The following is a 21,270-nucleotide window of genomic DNA, read 5'->3' as shown; positions in this document are numbered from 1 at the left end:
ACAAGGGAAGGGGGTGGTTGGAGAATCGGTTAGAGGAAATGACTAACTGAACGAGACAGACAATAGGTCCAGATGATTTTTCTCTAAGCCACAGTCGAAGGAGATAGATGAAGGGAGGAAACTGAACTTAGTTTAAGGTTAATTCGAGTTTGACAGCAAGATAACTTAATATTTAGAATCAGAATCAGGGAATATTCAAGTATTCTAATTCTCATTTTGATTCTAAGGATAAACAAACACAACAACACAGAACACTGTTACAGTAAGATTTGGGATTTCCGTGTTGTCGTACTGGATTTTAGGGATGACTGGAAAATTAGCTGCTGCTACTGGCTTGCATTGTCTTTTATGTGTAAGAGGGCAGTTGCCTTTTTTTTGTTGAGGAGTATCTTGCCGGTGACTTGTGTGTTTTACAGTACAGTGTTGTAGTCTGTGGTTTTCATTTTCTTTTGCTGTACTTTTAAGCAGGAGAGCGTACATTATAAGCAGTATCTGCTCAGGTGTCATTCTTCACTCAGAGTCAGCGCTGTGATAATGAGTTGATGTGGAGGTCCACTCTGCAGGCTGCCGGTAAATGTAGACACATGCATGGTTGTGTTCACACACATGTGCGCATTTACACAGTCAGTTTACACGTGAGTATGACTATTGCAAGCTACATTGCGTGTATGTGTGCGTGCGTTGGAGTGTGTGAATATGTCAGGTTGCCGCAGGAGACCAATTAGCTGGTGCATCAGTGGGAAGGTGAGCATACACACACCTGTGTGTGGCCCTGTTACACCAGCTCATCACACAATCACATACGGACAGACAGCATTGCTCTGCTCATAATAGAAACATACTGACACTTACAGTACGTTGACCATATGGAATAATGGCTTCACTGTGTCAAACTGTCAGACGTGACTCACTAGCATGCGTTATTCCAACTAACTTATTACCAACTTAACAAACTTGTGTGAATTACAGCTTATCTGGCTGGTTGTCTTTAGCTATATGTACTTTATTTCTGCGCAGTTCCTCACATTAAAGTGCATCTGCATGCCTTGTCGCACTCATGTGCAGTAGGCGAGATCACAGAGGGATTGAGTCCAGAGTTGCAGGTATCATGCACTGATGCAATTAGGTGAGAGTGAAAAGGAAGATCACAGCCAATAAAGCAGCCAGGCCTCTTCATGTATAATTCAGATTTTTTATGGTGGGCAATGCACCCATATGGACATGCTAAAGGAAGACTAAGGCTATTTCGAGCCAGAGAAAAACCCCTTTAAAAGCTAATCCCTGCGCCAGAGTCCTACACCTTTTACTGCTCCTTTTTAATGAATAGGTGTCCAATAAGGCCTTTTATTGTCTTAGCATATGTTGCTTTTATTAGGGGAAAATAATTAGGTTGTGCGGATCACTTCGGAAGTCCTCTCACAAGATAAAAATGAGATAGTTTCACAGTCGCTGCGCAAGTCCTTCTGACTCCCCGTCGTTTTCCCCTTGGATGCCTTGTGTCCTAGCTCCTTCATCTCCTCCTCCTGCTTCGTTTCCTACTCATACTGGTCTCTCCTTACTTCTTTATGCCCTCCCCTCCCCTCCTTGTCCTTTGCATTCCCTGCACTTCGTTTCTTACCTCCTCTTCTATTGTTCCCTTGAACATGGGAGCATTAAATGTATGCAGCGATGTCGCATTGGACTGCACATTTACACAAGCATATAACAGTCGAACAATCACTGTGTGACAGGAGGCTGTTGATGACTGACACTTGGTTGATCTTATCTGGCGCAAAAGGGGTAAAGGGAGGGCCGTGGAGAAAAAGGAGAGAGAAATAGTGCAGAGGCATTGGGGGTTTTGTTGCGCTTTGTGTTGTGTTCTGTCACTCCTGCAGTTTACCCCTCTGCTCCTTTTTCTGTTTGCCTTCACATGCTTCACTGTATTACAGAAAGAAAGACCGTTGACAGTGCTCATCTGTGATTCAGGGCTCCAGGGAAAGAGATCCTTTTACCTCCAAGAGGTCCTACTATGACCATTTACCCGTGAGGCCTCAGTTACAGTGGGTCTGTACGCCCGCTTCAGTGAGTTATGGGGATGGAGGAGGATGAAGTTGCAGGGGAATAAGGATCTACACACAGTTGATGGAGAAGATAGGGCTGAGAAAGAAGCAGGGGGTAAGGCAGATAGACACAGAGAATGAGGAGGTAGGATAAAGGAAGGGAATGTGAAGCAGGGAGGGGGTAAGCCGGTCCCTCCATCCTATCCTTAATGCCCCTCAGGGGAGCATGATGCCTGTAGGTGAGTATTAGCCATCAGCCTGTGCGCTAATGGACATTATGAAATAGCGTTTAGTGCATACAGATGACCAGAAGTACACTAGTCATTTGAAAGAACCATGATGTGAAGATCTGATCTTCTCTGGGGATCTAACCAGGCTCTCAGTTTATACATAATAGAGTTTTCTTTTGTTTTTTTTAAAGAACAGAGCACTTAGACTTTTGGTTATCTAAGTCAGGGTGACGGAGGCCACCTCGGATTCATGGTTGTGAGTGTCAGGGTGCTTTCTGAAGTGTGCGCTGGGGTGTTTTAGGTGCTAATCTCTTCTCATCTTGGTTGAGTGCTCAAGCTGAATAGAAGGGCAGCTTGTTTATCTGTGGGGACCGCATTACCCAGGATTCCCTCTACAGCTGGGCCGGGCACGCTCAGCTGAGCTGTCAGCTCGCAGAGGTTACCACAGCTGAGGGCAAAGATGGCTCTGAACGCACACCGTCGTACACACATAAACTGCACAAAAACCAAACTTTGATTTCAATGGTTATTTATTAAATGTAAAATATCTTTAGCACAGATTAAAAATCAGACACCTCCATCTATTTTAAACATCACAGGTTCAGGGTGGAAAAAAAAGAAAAACATTCCTTGAACAGAATCACAATCAGTTTGGAGTCCCACTTTTCAGGATAGTTACTCCACGAGGCGTGGCAGAGGGCTGAGGCAAAAACTGCACTCCTCCTCTTTACTAAGACTACAAGCCAGGAAATACTTTTCCAATTGAGTGCTGTAGCCTTATGACACTGGATGGTTAAAAATGACTTTTCTCAAAGTACTTGTCTTTAGAATCCAGATGTTTTACTAGTTACAAATGAGGACAGAAAACATGTCAGTTTTCCTAAAATGCGACTGTCTAAAATGGGCTAAAAATAGTAGGTTCTCCAGATTATTAAACTTAGAAAAACACCCAATTTGTACCTTTGCACATATATAGAGGGCCTTCACACTGCAAACACTGATTTACAGTATGCTGTACAGTATGTGTGCTTCGGGCCAGGCACAAACTTTTTAAATTGTGTCCCAGGCGCAAAGCGCTTTGCCAACACTTAGCACTGCTGCTGAATTGGAGTGCCATCACAGAGGTCAGCTGGTGAACACTCCCCCTCTCTTCTATTCTCTGCCTCAACCCTCGCTGCTGTACAAATGCCAACTGACAACAACTGACACAGATGGTGAGCAGAAACACAGGACAGGCAAAGGGAGAGAACCACCCACAGGAGTAAGAAAACAGGAAGACTCTACACACACTGTCCAAGAGAGGATATTGCCTGACAATATTACCAACGCATTTATTTTAAACTTTTTTTTTTATTTGAATCTTTTACTTTTTCTACTTTTTTATATTATTTTTTTATAGCACATGCCATATGAGAATTTGGGGATTATAAAAGTACCTGAAAGAATTGCTAGGTGTTCAGCATGCATAGCCATTAGTATTTACAGGTTTGTATGTACAGGGATGGGCCAAAAACAGACTGCTCTACAGTACTGGGTTATTTACATCCAGGTCAGAGGGAGAGGTCAATGACATAACTACAGATGTGGGGGTCAAAGGGTCACATGCACAGGGTCAGAGAAAGCTTATACAACTCGGACGATGAAGACACAAAACAGAACACGGCAAAGTAACAATACTGTTAATTCAACATCACATCTCCCCCACGTACCCTTTTTGCTTTTGATACGCTCAGTAAGATGTTCTCAACAACTGGTTATTGCGTAACACTATACAAGGACATTTCTATTGCAAGTCCATGAGGTCCTTGGGTATTGAGTCAATGCTGAGATTGGAAGACTTGGATCTGGTCCCAGAGCAGTTCCAGAACCGTAGTGTTGAATCCCAGGCTAAGTACAGGCTTATTGCCACTTATCAGCAGCCAGCTTATTGCAGGGTGTTTTGTAAGTCTTTCCTCAGTATTTATGTTTATTTTTATTACCCACAAAGGAAGAGCTACACACACGTAATCTATAAAACCTGCTTCGGCACTGGTTTATCATATTGCTGAGATCTTTGCATTTTATTTTTAGCATAGAGAAAAATTTTCGGTTTGGAGTTGTTTTGGTTGGTTTGGATCCTCCTTGTCTGTCCCCTTCCTCTCTCCCTCCCTCCCTCCTAGAATCAGTGTGGTGGTAACAGAGCTAGTTTTGTTTTGGGGAATGTGAAAGTGAAGTCTGAAGTCATCTAAAGAAGTCATGCTTAAGTCTAAAGTGGAATTGCATTATAAAGGAATTGCAAGATGGTCGTCTAAAGGATTTAAAGAGTTTCCCTCTCAAAGCATTTAAAGTTAGATTTGTAACTGCATTCCTATACTTGTCTCACTTTTTATTTTTTGGACTAAAATGCCTGAAGAGGCCAATTCCGAAAGAGTATCCAAGGACAACTCTTATTTTTTGGAGCTTAAGTCTGTGTCAAGTCAGCTTCTCTGGGCAGACGTCGTAGCTCTGGGTACCATAGATGTCTCTGATAATAAAACTACTGTAGTCAAGGTAATGCTTCACATTAAGGTGCACAGTATAGAAAGACACACACCCATCATTTTGTAGACAGCTTAATTTACAGACTTAATCTACAGTTGAACTTGGATTAGAAATCATCTTTGGACGGCACAGATGTGTTCGATGCACACTCGTTTAGTGGCATTACCTTCCGTGTGGGTTGTTCATATGTGTATCTGTTCGTGCTTGTGCGCAGATACGCTCTTGTGTTCAGGCAGCGTGTAACTGTAAGTGTAGCGAAATCGTTGCCCGCCACCTACTTGCCTGGTATCTGCAAACACAGACACGTGCACACACACACAGTGATAAATGGCTGTGGTGGGTGGTTGAGCATGTTAATGCCTAATCTCATCAGCCTTATCTTTTACAGAGGTCACAAGGTCAAGTGGTGAGGGGGATGAGCTAAACACCAATAAGATAGCACATTGCTGGGCACACCGCACAAACAGCCCGTGTACTGCTCCGTTTGTCACTAACTGCATGCGTGGCAGCCAGCAGAGAAGCTTTTTCTAAAGAATAGAAATGCCTTTCAGATTTCAGCCACATAAATCTGGATTCTGAACATGAAAGTTGTTTTTTTTAATATCAATATTTAAACCCAACTGTTTGGTAATTGGACGCAAACAAACTCGTCTGAAAGTCAGCCAAGTTCAAGGTGGTGTCAGGAAGTCAGAGCCGGCGGCACTGAAATCTTCAGTGAAGTTTAAAAGGCATTTGGCTTTCAGGCGAGCTAAATCAGATGCCCTAAGTGAGAGAGATGAGTTGAACTGAGTGCGTGTGAACCTGCAACTCAGAGACACTGCTTGGCATTTGTCGGTCTTTGATATGGCGACATGTGATGTGGATGAAGTTATCGCCTCACTGGCAGGTGAGACAGACAGCGGCACACAGAGAGATGCTGCCTTTTTCATCTGCTGTTTACGAGCTCTCTCATCACGGAGCACTTCAAACACGCTCAATCTGCTTCTGCGACGTTACACACCAGGGCTCCTCCTGGTGGAACTTTACTCAGAGCTTAGACGGAGTTGTGTGTGGGTGCCCGTTTTGGTTTGCGTGTGTCGATGAGAGAAACATTTCCTGGAATCTGCTTTATGTGTGTGTGTTTTTGTGTTCGTAGCATTTGCATTTTGGTGCATATTTTTGTACTAGGTTGTGAAAGCATAAATGCTTTAGATGACATAGGATCTTGCCACTTTTAGTGTGCTGGCCTGTGCTTTGGGAATCTGTTCAAACAGTTGGCCTGTAATGTGCCTCCATTACGCATGTGTGGATGTTTGTGTGTGTCGCCCGCGTTTGACTACTGCATATACGTGGTTGTCTCAGTGTGTGCCAGTGCTCTGTGCTAAACACTAGCCTTCAGTCATCACATCAGTGTTCCCTCTCATTCTTTCTGCCCCCACCCCCGTCTCACTCTCGCTCCCTCACATCAGGAGATAAAGAGGCGAGCCATTTCATGTGGCCGCATAGAAGTCGTCTCCAGCCCTGGAGTTTGCAGGGAAGCTGTCACAGCAGCTTTTAGCCGGAGCTGCAGCATGAAAGATCCCTCTTTGAGCGGTCGGGTTATGTGTGTAATTCTCTCTGACGTGTTTATTCTGCCGCAGTTTCAGCTTTCATTTTCAAATGTCACAGAAATCTCTCTCCGTGAATATCCCTGCTAATTACTGACTGATGGGATGGGGTGTATTAGAGAACTTAGCAGGTTGCGTAAAAATACTGTTTCACTTTTACAGCGCGTCTCGGCTTGAGACGACGTGTAACAGAGTGAGTTCTCCGGGCTGAGTGATCTTCAGGTTTAAACTTGCCTTGAGAGGAGAATTACTGAGAAAGAACTGGAGGGAAAACTGTGCGACGTGTTTGTGTGTTGTACGCAACAACCCAAAAACTTTTGATTTAAATACTTAGTTGTACTTGTATTTTCCAGCACTTGAATATTAATAAACATCACGTGAAAAATATACATATTGATAATCATGGCATTGAAACCTGCTGTTCACACATCGCACATTAGAGCTGTAGTTTCCCTGGTGACTCCCATCCAGACAGGAGCTGGTGTAATATTTTTGTTCCCGCCTTATCCACTGTGAGTCTATACATCTGTAGCATTCACACGGTCCCATATAGCGAGATGTCCTTTACACACCTGGCAGAGAAATAAATAAATAAATATATGTATATAAATATATATACACAGTAAGGAGTTATATGACCCAGTCATCGGGATGCAGGGAGAGGGAAGAGACAGCGTGTGCACGAGTCTTTTTTCCCCCCCTGTAGACACAGTCCTGCTGTCTCTTTTTGTCTGTGTGTGTATGCATGTGTCTGTCTATGTGTGTGTGGGTCTCACAGAGGACAAAGGAATGTGGTCAGAGTCTGCTTTATGTCCTCTGTCTTTTCCTCCATACAGCACACACCCTAAAGTCTGCGTGTCGTTAGACGAGTTCTCCATATTTTGTCTGCTCCTGCAGGCTGACGCCGCCTTGCTGTCTCAGCGTCGTGATTCGTCCACTGATTCTTCTTTTTCTTTTTGTGTTTTTTTTTTTTTGTCTGTCCACAGCAACAAGGGGCGGCCACCACAGTGTACTGTGCGGTAGCACCGGAGCTGGAAGGGCTGGGTGGCATGTACTTCAACAACTGCTTCCGCTGCCAGCCATCCACCCAGGCCCAGGATCCGAGCAGTGCTGCCTGCCTGTGGGAGCTGAGCGAGCGCCTGGTCGCAGAGAGGTCAGTGGGCATACAGGCCCTCTAATGGACAGAAGACGAGGAGGAAGAGGAGGGCAACTAGCCAAAGAGGAATCAGAAAGGAAACAGCTGATGTTTCGTTAGGTGTGGACTAACTGTACTCTGACTGCACTATGTAAGAGCTGCCAAACCATGGAAGCCCATCTGGATATGTCACATCACTACAGCGTCTAAACACTAAATATACAGCACAGGAGGGGATTTCATATACAATCTATTGAATTAGTTAAAGTTTAAGTGAAGTTAAGCTCTGCTGTAGTATTTTAAAACCGGGAGTGGGGGAAAGGTGAAGATCTGAGCCGAACCTGTCACAGTTTGTTCTTTGTCTGTTTGTCTCTGTAACCTTTTTAAGCTCTAAAGTCCTTTTTTTCTCAAACGTCTACTTAAATTAGATGTAAACAAAATGCAAATGACCTGTTTTGATAACAATACAAGGTTTAACTAGTAAGCATACACTCTACGGCATATGCATCTGATTCCAGCAATAGTGGGCTATCAGCAAATATAATGTCTTCCCAATTAATGTCTCTAAGTTCAATATTCTCTTGTCTAGTTCTATGTTGGTGTTTATGTTTCCTATTCTGATACAGAGCGCTTGCTAATCGTTGTGCTAAATCTTTTTGGGCAAGAAGAAATAAATAGTAATGGGTATGTGAAACTTGAATTACAAACACAGTAGAGGTGTGATTCTAATGGCTATGTACACAATTTTGCAATAATTATATTTCTTATCAATGTCCCTATTTGTTTTCTGTACAGTATATACAACATCCTGATTTCTGGCCATGTGCTAAAGGGGGGGTGGACATCATATTTTTTTCTGCTATTTTACTCAACCTAAGTATTGACAATCTATGCTCTGGTAAGTTACAATTTGGAGATATTTACGGGTTAATCTTTGTCCATTTGAATGACAAATACAGAAGGTGGAGAATTTTATTTACAGAGTCCAGGATCTTTAATTTCTTCAGTTCTCCTTTTTTTTTGTTTTTAAATCATCCACTTTAGTATTGAACTCCGGCTTTGGATTTGCTGTGGATTGGTTGCCCTGAAGCCACAGGGGGTGGGACGCTTTTGAGACATTGTGCTTTATGGCAGTCCGGATGCCGTAGGTTGGTCTTGAAACAGCATTCCAGTGTCATGATATCTGCAAAAAAAACACACACAAAGAGAGAACAAGTCAATAAAAATCTGTTGTACAGAAATATGTGAATTCCTTCTATAGAAGTCCATTCATCTGAAGACCATTAGGGGGGGATATTTGTGTGGGAAGCTGAGAAGTAAGCAACAAGTCTAAGTACGACAGTTTCCAGTTTTCCAGAGTGGACTAACCAGGTATGAACATCACAGTATTTTCCCCCTCTGACAGAACAGGAAATGCACTCATCATGTATTCAAAGAACAGATCAATCGGCGCAATCGCACGGTTGACCAGCACCCTCACACATGAATCCTCATTGTGTTTCCTTCTGTAGAGAATCATCAGAATGACACAGCATCACAGTTATACTTAATATAATTTACTCTCACGCATGTATTGTTTCTTTTCTTCCCTTCCTGGCAGACATACTGAAGAGAAGAAAAAAAAACACAGGAACAGACAGAACATTCAGAAACATGCTGTGCCCTGCACAGAAACTGATACTGCTGTTATAATCTGTTCTGTACCCAGAGTACAGGTGTCTTATCGCTGTCCTTTCACAGCACTGCACACACCTGGAACAGAGATGCAGTACAAACACTCACATGCACACACACACAGAGCAGGAACAGTCAGCATCCCGCACGTACAGTACAGCAAGCAAAACAATATTTTATTAAACTGTCCAGAATCTTTTTGCCTCTTTATTTTGCATCAGATTGAACAAACGATATATAAATAACGTGTCTTTAAAAATTGTTTTAGTGTCTGAAAAAAAAAAAATACAGATATCTGTCACACACAGACGAGGAGTTAAACAGAAATAAAGGATGTTCCCAGCCGCTGTCCATGGTGCTGATAAGGCTCAGGCCTTTTTTCATGGCCATACTTTGGCAAACATGAGAATTTGCCTACTTGTCAATCAGTTACAGAGCATATTATGTATGTGCTGACATGAGCCTCTGTGAGAGACGTTTTCCCCTTCCCGAGTGTGTGCCTGATTAAGTTGTGAGCAGACGTACTTGCCAGTGTGTTAAGCATGTCAGCTGTTTAGTTTCCCTCTGTTTTATTTTGATTTAGTTGGCCTGCCCTGATGTGTTCTGTTGTTTTGTCTTTGTTGACTTCATATGTAGTTTATTAAAGGTGTTTGGGTTTTTTTTTTTTGCTGTATTGGGCCTCTAAAAAGTAGGTCTCACTTCTTGTTCTCACACTTCACCACTACTGAAATATAATCTTATTCAAAGGGATTCTGACTTGTTCAAATAGTTATGTTATTGTAGGCTCTTATAGCCTCCTGAAATGATCTTAAAGAGTGTAATTCTACACCTGGGACTTCTGTAATGTTAGCCCGCTTTCCCCAACCTCTCTGCTGGAGGAGAAACTCAGAATAAAATAACCATAATGCTGTTTATGACTATATATCAAGAAACTGGTGCTAATGATGAAGGCTGTATGCTGGAAACACATCAGTTTGACTGATAAATCTCAGAAGTGCTGCAAATTTTATTTTATCACAGTCTGACACCAGCTAAAGCACTTTATACACGTACGTCAACCATTTGTGGCCTACAGATATCGCCGCTCTCAACTAAAAGTGCAGGCTTAGTCTATCAGTCGCAATTCTATGTAAGCTGAGCATTTAAGAAAGCCTTTGACAGAAGGGCCAGATTCAGAACTCGAACGAGAATCTTCAGGAGAATTACAAACAACTAGACTTGTATGCGGGTGTGCACTGCAGTGGCAGATCCGTGGGTGTGCGCCTGAGTGAAGTGGGAGGGTCCTGCCTGGCTTTCATGCAAAGTCTTATCGATCAGGCCCTATCGGAATCATCTGATAGCTAATCAATATGCTACACTTCCTCTCAGCGAGCAGAGAAGAAGGAGAAGCACGACTCTCACAAGAGGAGGACCTTGATCCTTTGACCCAACAGTTAAGGCTCGACACACACAGACGCACACACACACGGTCGCAGTCTGTTTCTCTTCATTTCTTTTTCTCTTTATTCCAATTCTTAGAATAACGACACCCAACAATGTAATAACTGAAAGCCTGTGTAAAGCAAATAACCGATATACATTAGAATGTTATTTTAATTAGTCGGATTTACAGTTGATTTTTTTCCCCCCTTCACTGAGTTTATTTCAATTTGGGCAGTAATTGTTTACGACTGATCATTTCATTTTCCATTATTGTTTTTATTTCTTCTTGTGATTAATTTCACCTCTCAAAGAATAATTATGAGAGGATTGATTTGATTATGCCTTTGTTCTGCTCCTATTGGCTCCATCGACCGAAGGAATGCCATGTTGCCATTTCGAGCGGATATATTTAATGATCACAATCAATGTTAAAGCTCTCTCTAGACTCAACTAACCCAATAAATATCTGCCAGGAGGAAATTTACCATCTAACTACAGCAGGCAATAAAATCTTACTCTGTGTTATCCTCCCTCCCCACTGCTCTCTTTTAATCTCTCTCTTTTGAGGATGGCATTAGGATGAAAACTGATGATCAGTTTTCATAAAGTACCACAGCAGAGTCAATGGAAATATGATTTTCTTTCAATATCTCACGATTTGGATTGCTTGCAGGCTGCTTTTTTGATAGAGTCTTAAATTATATATATTTTAAAATTAAAAGATAATTTCCCCAGGCTCCTTTCCACTTAATTAGCCCACTTTAATATAAAAATGTGCCTGTCAAAATGTTTTTATGTCTTGTTTGCAGATTCTTAAAGAAATACTTTAATTCTGTTGCAGTATTACAAAAACAGACATTTTTTCCCCAGTCTCTCTATGTCATTACTGTACCATTGATTTCTGAGATGTAATGAATAAAAAGCAGTAAAATAGACTTTTTTGGGGGGCACATTATTGTTATTAAAAGAATGCATTGTAAAGATCATGCAACTGCCACATATGGCAGGAAGTGGAGCATTTCAAGGTGAGTTCTCTTTTAAATGATTAAAAAAAATATGTGTAATATGCATGCAAACGTAGATGTTTTTAATCCATGGCAATGCTTTAGTTTATCATTTATTCTTCCATGAAGACTCATAGTCATGGTAACATTTGAATCCAAGTTTACTGAGCTTGTTCACTATCAAATGCACTTATTTCCCCCTGTAGATCTGCTCGTGCAATCTATAACTTTCTGTTTTTTATTGAAGTCTCAACACGGCACCTTTGAGGAAATCCTTCCACTCCCAAATCCCCAGCGAGTCCTCACCGCTAGACAGCATGACCTTGTAAACCCTGAGTTATTTTACTCACCCATTGTGTGAGGATAGGAAGAAAAGGGAAAGAGAAAGGGGGATACAAGGGACAGGGGGGTGGGGGGGGGGAAGGAGCTCCTGCCTGTCACAGCTTTCAAACACAAAGAAAAATGAGCACTTGGGCTGAAGTACAATTATTAGCCCCTGTCTACAGATTCATCACACTATAGAGAGCCAGGGAGTGGGAAGGAGATAGAGGGAGGAGCAGAGCAAGAGGTGGAGTGGAGAAAGGTAGAAAAAGAAATGTGTAGCTTTCAGCAGAGCCGTCCGGAAGACTGAAAGACAATGGGGAGAAAAGAGGGAGGAAATAGAAAATAGGGCTGTTACGCTGTGAGGGAAAACTTGCGAGGGAGCCAGGAGAGGTGCAAGGTGAAGCATGCAAAGCTAGCGTATGCAGGGCTGGAAGGAAAGAGAGGGAGGAGGTTTTAGGTGAAATAAAAGAGTGAGAGGAAAAGGGAAAGAACAAGGCAGAGGTAGAGGAAGGTAAAATGAAATAAGAGGATTTGTCAGGCCAGTGGTTGGTGGCAGTAATAAAGCCTGCTAATCTGAGGGAGAACGCTTGACTGCTCACACACTGACTCTCTTGACGCCCCACTTTACCACCGGGCCAAGCCAAGGTCACACACACACGATCATGCCATTGCAAACACACACACACTGCCAGAGACACTGTGCATGTTTCTTAGATCTTTCTTATTGTGAATCAAATTCGTGAGCGCTTTCCACCTGAGTGTCTTCCTCTGAAGGTTTCGCTGGCATGACTTTCCTCGCTTTACTTTTGACATGATTTTTTTTCTCTCTCTCTCTCATGTCACTCATCTTCTTGTTTAGCTATCATCTCCACCAAACACCCCCCTCAGCCATGTTGATTTTAAAATCTCATTTTTCTGTTTCTTAACTGGCTCCGCCGTGTGAATCAATACCTATCAAAACCATTACATAAATACATCTGTCACGAGCAGATAGTTGAGTGGGGATGTAATGTGTCTGGTTAAGGCCGCCATAGGGTGAAAAAAGATATGCTTAGTGTGTGTGTCTGTGAGCATTCTCAAAGGACAGCATGTGTCATTTTGTGTGACCAGGTGTGTCGGGCAGGGAGAAAGGTTGTTATTGAGCCGCGGTAAATGACGCATAACCTGGTGTACTGCTTACTTAGCCCCAGACCCCTGCTTTATGTCACTTTTTTCTCACTTGCTGTGTGTGTGTTTGTATGTGTGAGTGCCTGTTGTTGGCGTACAGTCATGGGAATATGACTGAAGCAGCTCAACAGTGCAAAATATTTTTGGAAACCCAAATAAAAAAAAAAACAAAAAACATTAGGTTTGTTCAAGTTACTGGGAGCCGGTTAACTATTCTTACAACTTTTAGTTTATGTTAAAAAAAAAAAGAAAAGAAAAAAAAGATGTTGTTTTATTATAAAGTTTTCCTTAGCAGTCTTCTAAATGGTAACATTTCTCACAAATGCTGAAAAACAGTCTGAATTCAGAAACTATCTGATCCAAGGACTAATAAAACAATATTACAGACTTCCACCAATAATACTCTCATATCTCCTTGTAGCTTAAATACATGTAATGCACTATAGTGGTGGCCATGGTAGCCCTGAAAGCCGAGCTCAACAACACTTCAAAAAAACAAAAAGACAAAAAATGCGACAGTCTGTATATAAAGGATGGCCACAGTCACTGTGATGTCACTCATTGATTTGTGAAACCCTGTTTGGACAGCCGAGCTTATACGTTTAGGTCATATCTGGTTTTTTCTTTATGTGGTCAATCTTAGAGGAGCCCCACCCTAAAGCGTACCCTACTTGATATCATGTGTTTTACTCAACATACAACCATAATTTGCAAAATGAACATTGTACTGTATTTAACAAACTTTAAAACTAATAATTAGTCTGGTCATGGACCAGCAGATCGGGAGGGTTGTTTTTCTTTGACTTTCTATACGCAGAAGCACTCAAGAACTGACTTTACATTTCAGGTCAGCTGAAACTTCTTCAGTCCAGCTTTGATATACAACTTTTGGAAGTTACTGATTTTTTTTTTATTCATTGCTGTTAGGAATGTTTTATTATAGCCAACTTTCACTTTTTTAGGTACTCTTAGGAACCGCATAATTTACTTGATTTGTTTACTAGTTACCAATTACATAAGCACAGGGATAATTTAAAAATGGCATATCTTTAAATAGCTCTTAAAAACAATCGAGACAACCGGGCAGTGCAAACTGCCTTAGGCTGTGGTATACTGCCTGGTTCATGTAACAGACTTGTCCCTATAAAAAAAAATAATACTTAAACTAAACCAATATGCGAATCATGCCATTAAAGCTAAGAAAAACAAACATATACATAACCTCAACAACACCAAAAGAGCCTTAATAACAAGCATGTCTCAGCTATTGTTATATAATTTGTTTGTTGTCCCCTTGAAGCATTGCCATCACAGTCTGTGCTGTTTACAGCTGGTCAGCGTGTTTCTGTGTTTTGTAGTGTTTTCTTTTTGCATTCATTTTCACAAGTTACATTGTGATGTACTAATAAATGGCCAACAGAAGGACAAAGACACTGGAACCCAGTTTGCATCCACTTAAGAAAACTCTTATCGTTCTTTGACACATAAAAATGAATTTGTTTTGAGCACTAGTCATTCAGATTTTTCCTTCTTCATCCTTTGGGGTTGTCATTGTCATTTTCACACATCACTCTGCTGACAGCGGGCTCTGTGATTGATGGAACGATGCAGATTTACATGTCATGCTGAAACAGCACAATAACCTGCACGCAGATAATCACCTCATTGAGAATCACTCTGGCCTCTCTCCACTCACAATTACTATTGTGTATTTGATCATATAACCACTCTCCAACAATGCACTTAATGGGCTTATTGGCAGCAGACCAGCAGTTGCTTGTAAATAATCTTGATGGTGTTTGATTCTAATAAATTAGGCTCATATATGCAAACACGGTAAAATCATAACAATATCCAAATGTGTGTAGGCAGAGGTGGGGTGGTGACAGGGGGAGATTTATGCTGCTAGCAATTGGCTGGCTTCATCACTCACTCAGCTATCTTCAACTTTTTTTATTTGTTTAATTTCCAAATGCGATTGCTCCACCACTCCCGCTCCTGCTGATGAATGCAAAGGATCATGGGTAGAGACGAGAGCAAGATTAATACAGTTAATTTCTTAACTGTATAATCTCCTCCCAAGAAATGAAAAGAGCTCTGGAGAGGAATAAAAGTCATTTCTGCAGGGACACGAGTAACGCGAGTGCTACAAGGTAAATAAATGATAACATGATGCATTTTTCTCTTTCAATCACTGCACGATGTGATATCACCATATTGGTGTTATCACAACAATCTACAACGGAAAACTCAACACAATAGTTCAACTTTTGACTTACTTTTGGTTTCAAAACACAACTGCAACCTTGTGTTTGAACTATTCATGTTCATTCTTATACTGCCTCATGGGATATTGTAAAGTATTTTCCCTCTAAATCCTAAAGCTTTGCATCACAACAACTTGATATACAAACTGCAAAGATACTTTGTGTGACAGCAGCAGCACAGCAATATCAGATACAGCTACGCGATTGAAAATTATTTTAACCAAATAAAAAACAAAGACAGCATTTCTGGAAACCTTCTATTCAGACATATCCAACTCCTTTAATTACACATAAAATGTCTTATTATGTTTTTTTCAGTATTTATTACACAGTGAGAGATATACACAATTTTGAAAACGCTAGAAAAAGAAACTGCATAGGTTTTAAGTTACTAAACAATTGGAAAAGTAACAAATCATGCCAAACCCTGTGTATCAAAATATCAAAATATCAAAATATGTCAGCTCACTGATTGAATAGGTTTTATTGGCCATAAATATATTTAAGAACAATATAATCAATAACAACAACAACTGTAATAAGCAGATAATATAATTTTTGTGTTGGAGCCTTAAGAAAGACTGGCCTGTACCTCTGTGTGTGTGTGTGTGTGTGTGTGTGTGTGTGTGTGTGTGTGTGTGTGTGTGTGTGTGTGTGTGTGTAAATTATAAATGGAAGGGAGAAGAGTCACCTCTCAAAAACACACTCACATATCTACGAGATTAATTACAAGTACCGTGAATCACTGTGCAATTAATTAACTCATCCTTAGTAATGAGTGTGTGTGTTGTGTGTGTGAACTGAGCGCACTACGTGTCACACAGACAGCCTCTCCATCTCTCCACCTCTCGGCCTGTCCCCTCTCTAATTGCTTCCCTCTCTATTAAAATGCAGTCTGCTGTGACATCACTCAACCCTCTGTTAGAGCAGGCCAGGGTGCTGGGCAAACCGCACACACACACACACACACACACACACACACACACACACACACACACACACACACACACACACACACACACACACACACACACACACACACAAAGATTTAATTTTAGAGAGCATGGTTTGTGTTGATTTTAATGAGGATTCGAGATACTGAGCGAAAACTGATTTTGTCTCCATGAAAGAGCCAGAGCGAGGGGAGAAAGGAAACAATGGTGGCCCTAATGATGCATTAAATCTGTTGCATCAACAGCAGAAGGCTACTGCAATACTTTCTACCTTTATTTGTGTTTTATGTGTTTATTTGTGTACTTAAAACTGAAAAGACCTACAACTAAAATTTTAAAACTCCAAACTGAAGTTTCATGTGTCTCTTTTATGCCCGAATGATGAATTTATCATTTATTTATCAGTTTTCAACATTGTAAAAATATGTTTTGTTTCACAAAGTTAAAAGTGAAATAATATTCAATAAAACAAACCAAGAAATTTTATTTTAGCTTTTAAAAATTGTATTTTAACTTTGACCATCATTTAGACTCCTTTATTTACACTTACTTTTTCCCGTGTATATCATTTTGCACTCATTATTACCATTTCTGTTTAATCTTTTTGAGCTTCTTTCACCTGAATGTCCACCATAAACCTAGAGCACTTAACAGATAATTGTTTCATAACCTTTTATGGACCTTTTAATGTATTATTAAGCAAAAGTTCTCCAGTTTGATTCCAAGTTGAATCAGGCTGGCCTTCCTGCATAAAAAGATCGGCAAATCACACATGTGGAGCTACCTCTTATGAATAAGGGATCAGCTGAATGTAGCTTCTTCTAAGTTATTTTAATTTTACATCTGGATATAGATATATTTTATGAACAATAAACATACTGATTTAATTTCCCCCCCAATTCAGCTGGCTCGTTACTCAGCACAAAAGCATAAATACTTTCCTCCAGGCACAATGCCTCGTCTCTACTGTATCCATCTGTATTGAGCAAAAAATTAACACAGTGATGAATGCACAGCAATACGAGTAGAAGAAGAAAAATGTATTAATGAAATGATTTTTAGCTGTTCAAAGTCTGTATTCGGAAAATCACTATAAACCAGAAAGTCGCCGAATATCTAATGTCCCACTCCCTTTCTCGCACTGTCTCGCCCTCTCTCTCAGAGCTAATCTGATTGGTGCATAAATCATGCTGGCATCAGCAGGGATTGAAGTTGGACTACTCCTGCACACACACACATACACACACAAGCTGAAGGCTCCTCAGCGAGGTGAGAACAGCGGCGTGCTCCGTGGTGATCATGAGGACATGGATAACAGATCTCTCTTTTATCATTCCCTGACTTTCCCTGACATTTAAAAAGCCATTAACACCACTGAGATTCACCCTCGTGTACATTTCATATGGAAGCACCCCCAACACACATACATGCTTGCTTGCCATTCACTCAAAGGGCTTCCGCGCTCCTGTGCGTGTGGGAATGATCTCAGTGATAATACAAGGCCCAAATGACACAGACAGAGCAGTGAATTATACCTTAACAAGCTTTTCACAGCTGCCCCCTGTTCTGTAAAGATTAAAAAAAAGAGATCCAGTGTACTGCTGGTGTATTGTAACAGTCGTAAGGCTCAGCTTGTGATGCACTTATCAGTCCCTTCTTGAAATCAGCGACATTTAGGGGCACTGTCCCAGCAAATGGACAGTAAGTGTCTGCTGTGTTGGAAGGACTGTCTCTGTGAATAGTGATTATCCACCGATTCAGTTACATATACATGGGTATGCTGTAAACACTAACAGCATAATAGTATTTACTGCTGAGCACTGTATTAATTTATGGCCCATTATTGCGAAGGCCATCGTTACAATGCGAGGGAGCATTTATTGTAATCAGAGGACTGATAGAGACTGGAAACGTTGCTAATGTATGTAATGTACTTGCAAGCAGTCTCCCTGACAAAACTGTACAGTGGCTAATGCAGCAAATGACATATGGCTTCACTCTCTGTTGTTAGCATTTATTAGCAACATGCAGAGGCCTGAGTGCAAAGCAGCTATCGACTAATTATATTCCATTGTGTCTGCATGGAAAACAAGAAGAGAACATGCTGCGCAGCGATGGAGTGGCCACCCCACCACTTAATCTGAAGGATATTAACGTGAAACTGAAACCAAGCGTGTGGTTCGGCTCGGCCCGCAGTATATGAGTCATGACCGGCAGTGATATACGGGAGATACAGATATGGACTTCGGTCATTTAAATGCTTGCTATTGTAATTCTGCAGAAGGCAGAGGTACTTTTGGTGATTATGGATCGGACCTTTTTCAACTCCTCTGAAAATGGCTTTAAATCTTACGTGCCCCGAGGGTGTACAGACACGTTTAGAAGACAGGGAGACATGCTTGAATTTTGAAAATCATGAGAAGGAAAAGAGAAGAGAGACAAAGTCAGAGAAGGCTTTGGGGAAAGAATGACTTCTGGTTTAAGGGAGTAGGGGTCACAGGTGTGAAATAACTGGCATATTCAAAGATAAAAAGGGAGCGAAATGACAAGCGGGAAGCAAGGGTCGTTAAAATATTCAGGGGGGATCTAATATCGCGGAGAGCGTCAAAAAATGCTGGACTTTTAAAGAGTGAGAAGGGTTCGATGGAGCGTCTGTAAAACGCACTCCTGGAGCAGTGCATTTTTTTTATTCTGGGTATGTGTATGTTGTAGGAGGTGTTGCAGAATGAATGTGTTTTGTTTCTTAACTTTAGGGCAGCTAAGGCTCGGAGCACGTGTTGGAAACAACAGCTGGATTTGGGATAAACACTGAGGGAAAGAAAAGGAGGAGGAGGAGGTGGTGAAGGAGGAAAGGATATAAACAAAGAAAGTCCCATTCTCTCTATCATCTCCTACAAAGGTCTGCTCAGCACAAGATATGATGCTGACAGAGTTTGACTCTCTTAGCTGCACTTTTAATGCCGCAGGCCAAACAGCCTGCAACTCAAGATAGTAGGTGTTCTTTCTCACATCTGTTTTCATCATGCGTGTGAAAGTTCGGCATTAATACTCATCTCTGTTATTAGAGTTTCTTCACGCGCTGCGTTTATCTTCGCTCATTAACATAATGAGCTCAAAGACCTAAGATCCCAGCACCCTTCTTCCCCTCAGAGTGACGAGTTGTTTATCACTCCTTCACTACTTGAGTTCAGTTTTTGTCTATCATCCTCCTGTGTGCGTCGTTCTGTATTCAGCACAGTATTATACAGTAGTGTCTGGTCTCTGTTGTGCTTTGCTGCAGAGGAGCGTAATGCACTGGGTCTCGCCTCATGTCCATCACTCAGCCTGCTGTAAGTCAGGCAGGCAGCCAGACAACCTCCCATAGGAGAGAAAGAGATGAATGGCGGGATTTGGAGGAAGTGCACAACGAGAGTCTTTTCTGTGACTCAGATCTTCAGCGGATATGAAAATTTCGTCGAGACGAGCGAGAGCAAAGAAAAGAGAAAGAGGAGCCAAGTGGTACAAAGACATAACTATGAATGGCTATGAGGGAGCAGTGAGCGAGCAGGTTAGAAATGAAGAGAAACCCAGTGACTTATGGGAAAGGCAGAGCGAGAGGGAGGAAGAGAGCGACGAGACAGACAGGATGAGTTACAGACCTGAGGGGGGACAGAGAGAGAGAGAGAGAGCGTTCACACATTGAGACAGCCCGGTGATTTAGGGCTAAAGGACACTGAGACAAGCTCTGCTGCGAAAGGTGATAGACCTAGAGGTGTAACAGATCCACTGCAACACTACAGCGCCGACTGTGTCAGCATCCGCACCTCCTCTCTTATCTTATCTACGCAAGCATTCATGCACCACATGTTATGAAGACAAGTGCATCACGAGAGCACTCCACTGTTAAGGAGAGAGAGAGCGCGAGAGAGGCGCTTTCAAGTAAAAGCAGTAAGCATGTGCTTATCTTGTGCATCAGGATGAAATGATAACACACACAGACACAAACACACACACACGGAAATGAAAGCATTTAAGCATTTATGTATATAACTAAAAATACCACTAAGTGTTTTTTTAAATTGTGGAACAAAACCTGTTTCCGGTCAAATGGGCTAGAAAAATAATAGTTTGTATCTTCCAGTGCAAAAATGTTCAAATAGTTTAGCTGGGAAAACTTGTGCCGTGGTTAAAGAACCACCTGACTGCTGGGCAAATAGAAGCAGCAAAGATCCAGTTTTACTCAAACGTTATAAACAGCAACTATAAGAATTCCTATGATACAATGCACATTTAGCATTAATGTGACATAGTTAGGAATACTGATTGTGACATGTAATGTTAGAAATGTTCAGTATTACACACAAATTTGCAGAAGACTTCTTGCACTTCTTGATGCCTGTTCCAAGCTGCACTGCCACATGGTGTCATTGCTAAATAAATATCTAAATAGTTTGTTTAAGGATCACTGTTTTTCTGGTGAAACACAGTGACCTAAAAAAACCCACAAAAAAATCCCAAACCAACACTTACAGTTGCCAAGACTACATCCGCACTAACACTGTCTGCTTATAAACACAGTTGAGTAAACCAGTCAGATGTATATCAGTATGTGTGTCTGGGACCGTGTTGGTACAGGCACGATGCTTTAATAGCTGCAGGTATTTGTATGGCAGCACGGTTGTGTCTATATTTGGCCGGTGTGAGGCGGTCACTAATCCATCTGACCTTCTGGCTCATTTGCATGCGCCGCCCCCCCCGACTGAGAGATGCCATGACCTTTATTAGCTAATTAAGAAACATAACAGAAATAAACCTGACAGAGTGGGAATGGACACACACACACACACACACACACACACACACACACACACACACACACACACACAAAGACATATACACACACTCTCAGCGTGGCTGCTGACAGAATGGGGATGGGGAGAAAAGACAGCAGACAGGGGCCAGACCGGAAA

General features: G+C 41.6%; 2 protein-coding genes across 2 annotated transcripts in view; one reads left to right on the top strand and one right to left on the bottom strand.

Moving 5' to 3' along the window:
- Positions 1 to 8,485, top strand: part of wwox (WW domain containing oxidoreductase) — a 133,539-nt gene extending 125,054 nt beyond the window's left edge. The window contains exon 10 of the mRNA XM_063479853.1: positions 7,362 to 8,485. Coding sequence (XP_063335923.1) covers positions 7,362 to 7,553 — 192 coding nt within the window. The 3' untranslated portion in view covers positions 7,554 to 8,485. The remainder of the gene's footprint in view (positions 1 to 7,361) is intronic.
- Positions 8,486 to 8,584: 99 nt separating this feature from the next.
- LOC134631471 (transcription factor Maf-like) overlaps positions 8,585 to 21,270 on the bottom strand; it is a 45,531-nt gene continuing 32,845 nt past the window's right edge. Inside the window, exon 3 of the mRNA XM_063479854.1 lies at positions 8,585 to 8,693. The gene's annotated coding sequence lies outside the window, so the exon portion shown is untranslated. The remainder of the gene's footprint in view (positions 8,694 to 21,270) is intronic.

The sequence above is a fragment of the Pelmatolapia mariae genome, linkage group LG7 (assembly GCF_036321145.2).
Source record: "Pelmatolapia mariae isolate MD_Pm_ZW linkage group LG7, Pm_UMD_F_2, whole genome shotgun sequence".
Lineage (NCBI taxonomy): Eukaryota > Metazoa > Chordata > Actinopteri > Cichliformes > Cichlidae > Pelmatolapia > Pelmatolapia mariae.
This window is presented reverse-complemented; position numbering and strand designations above follow the sequence as displayed.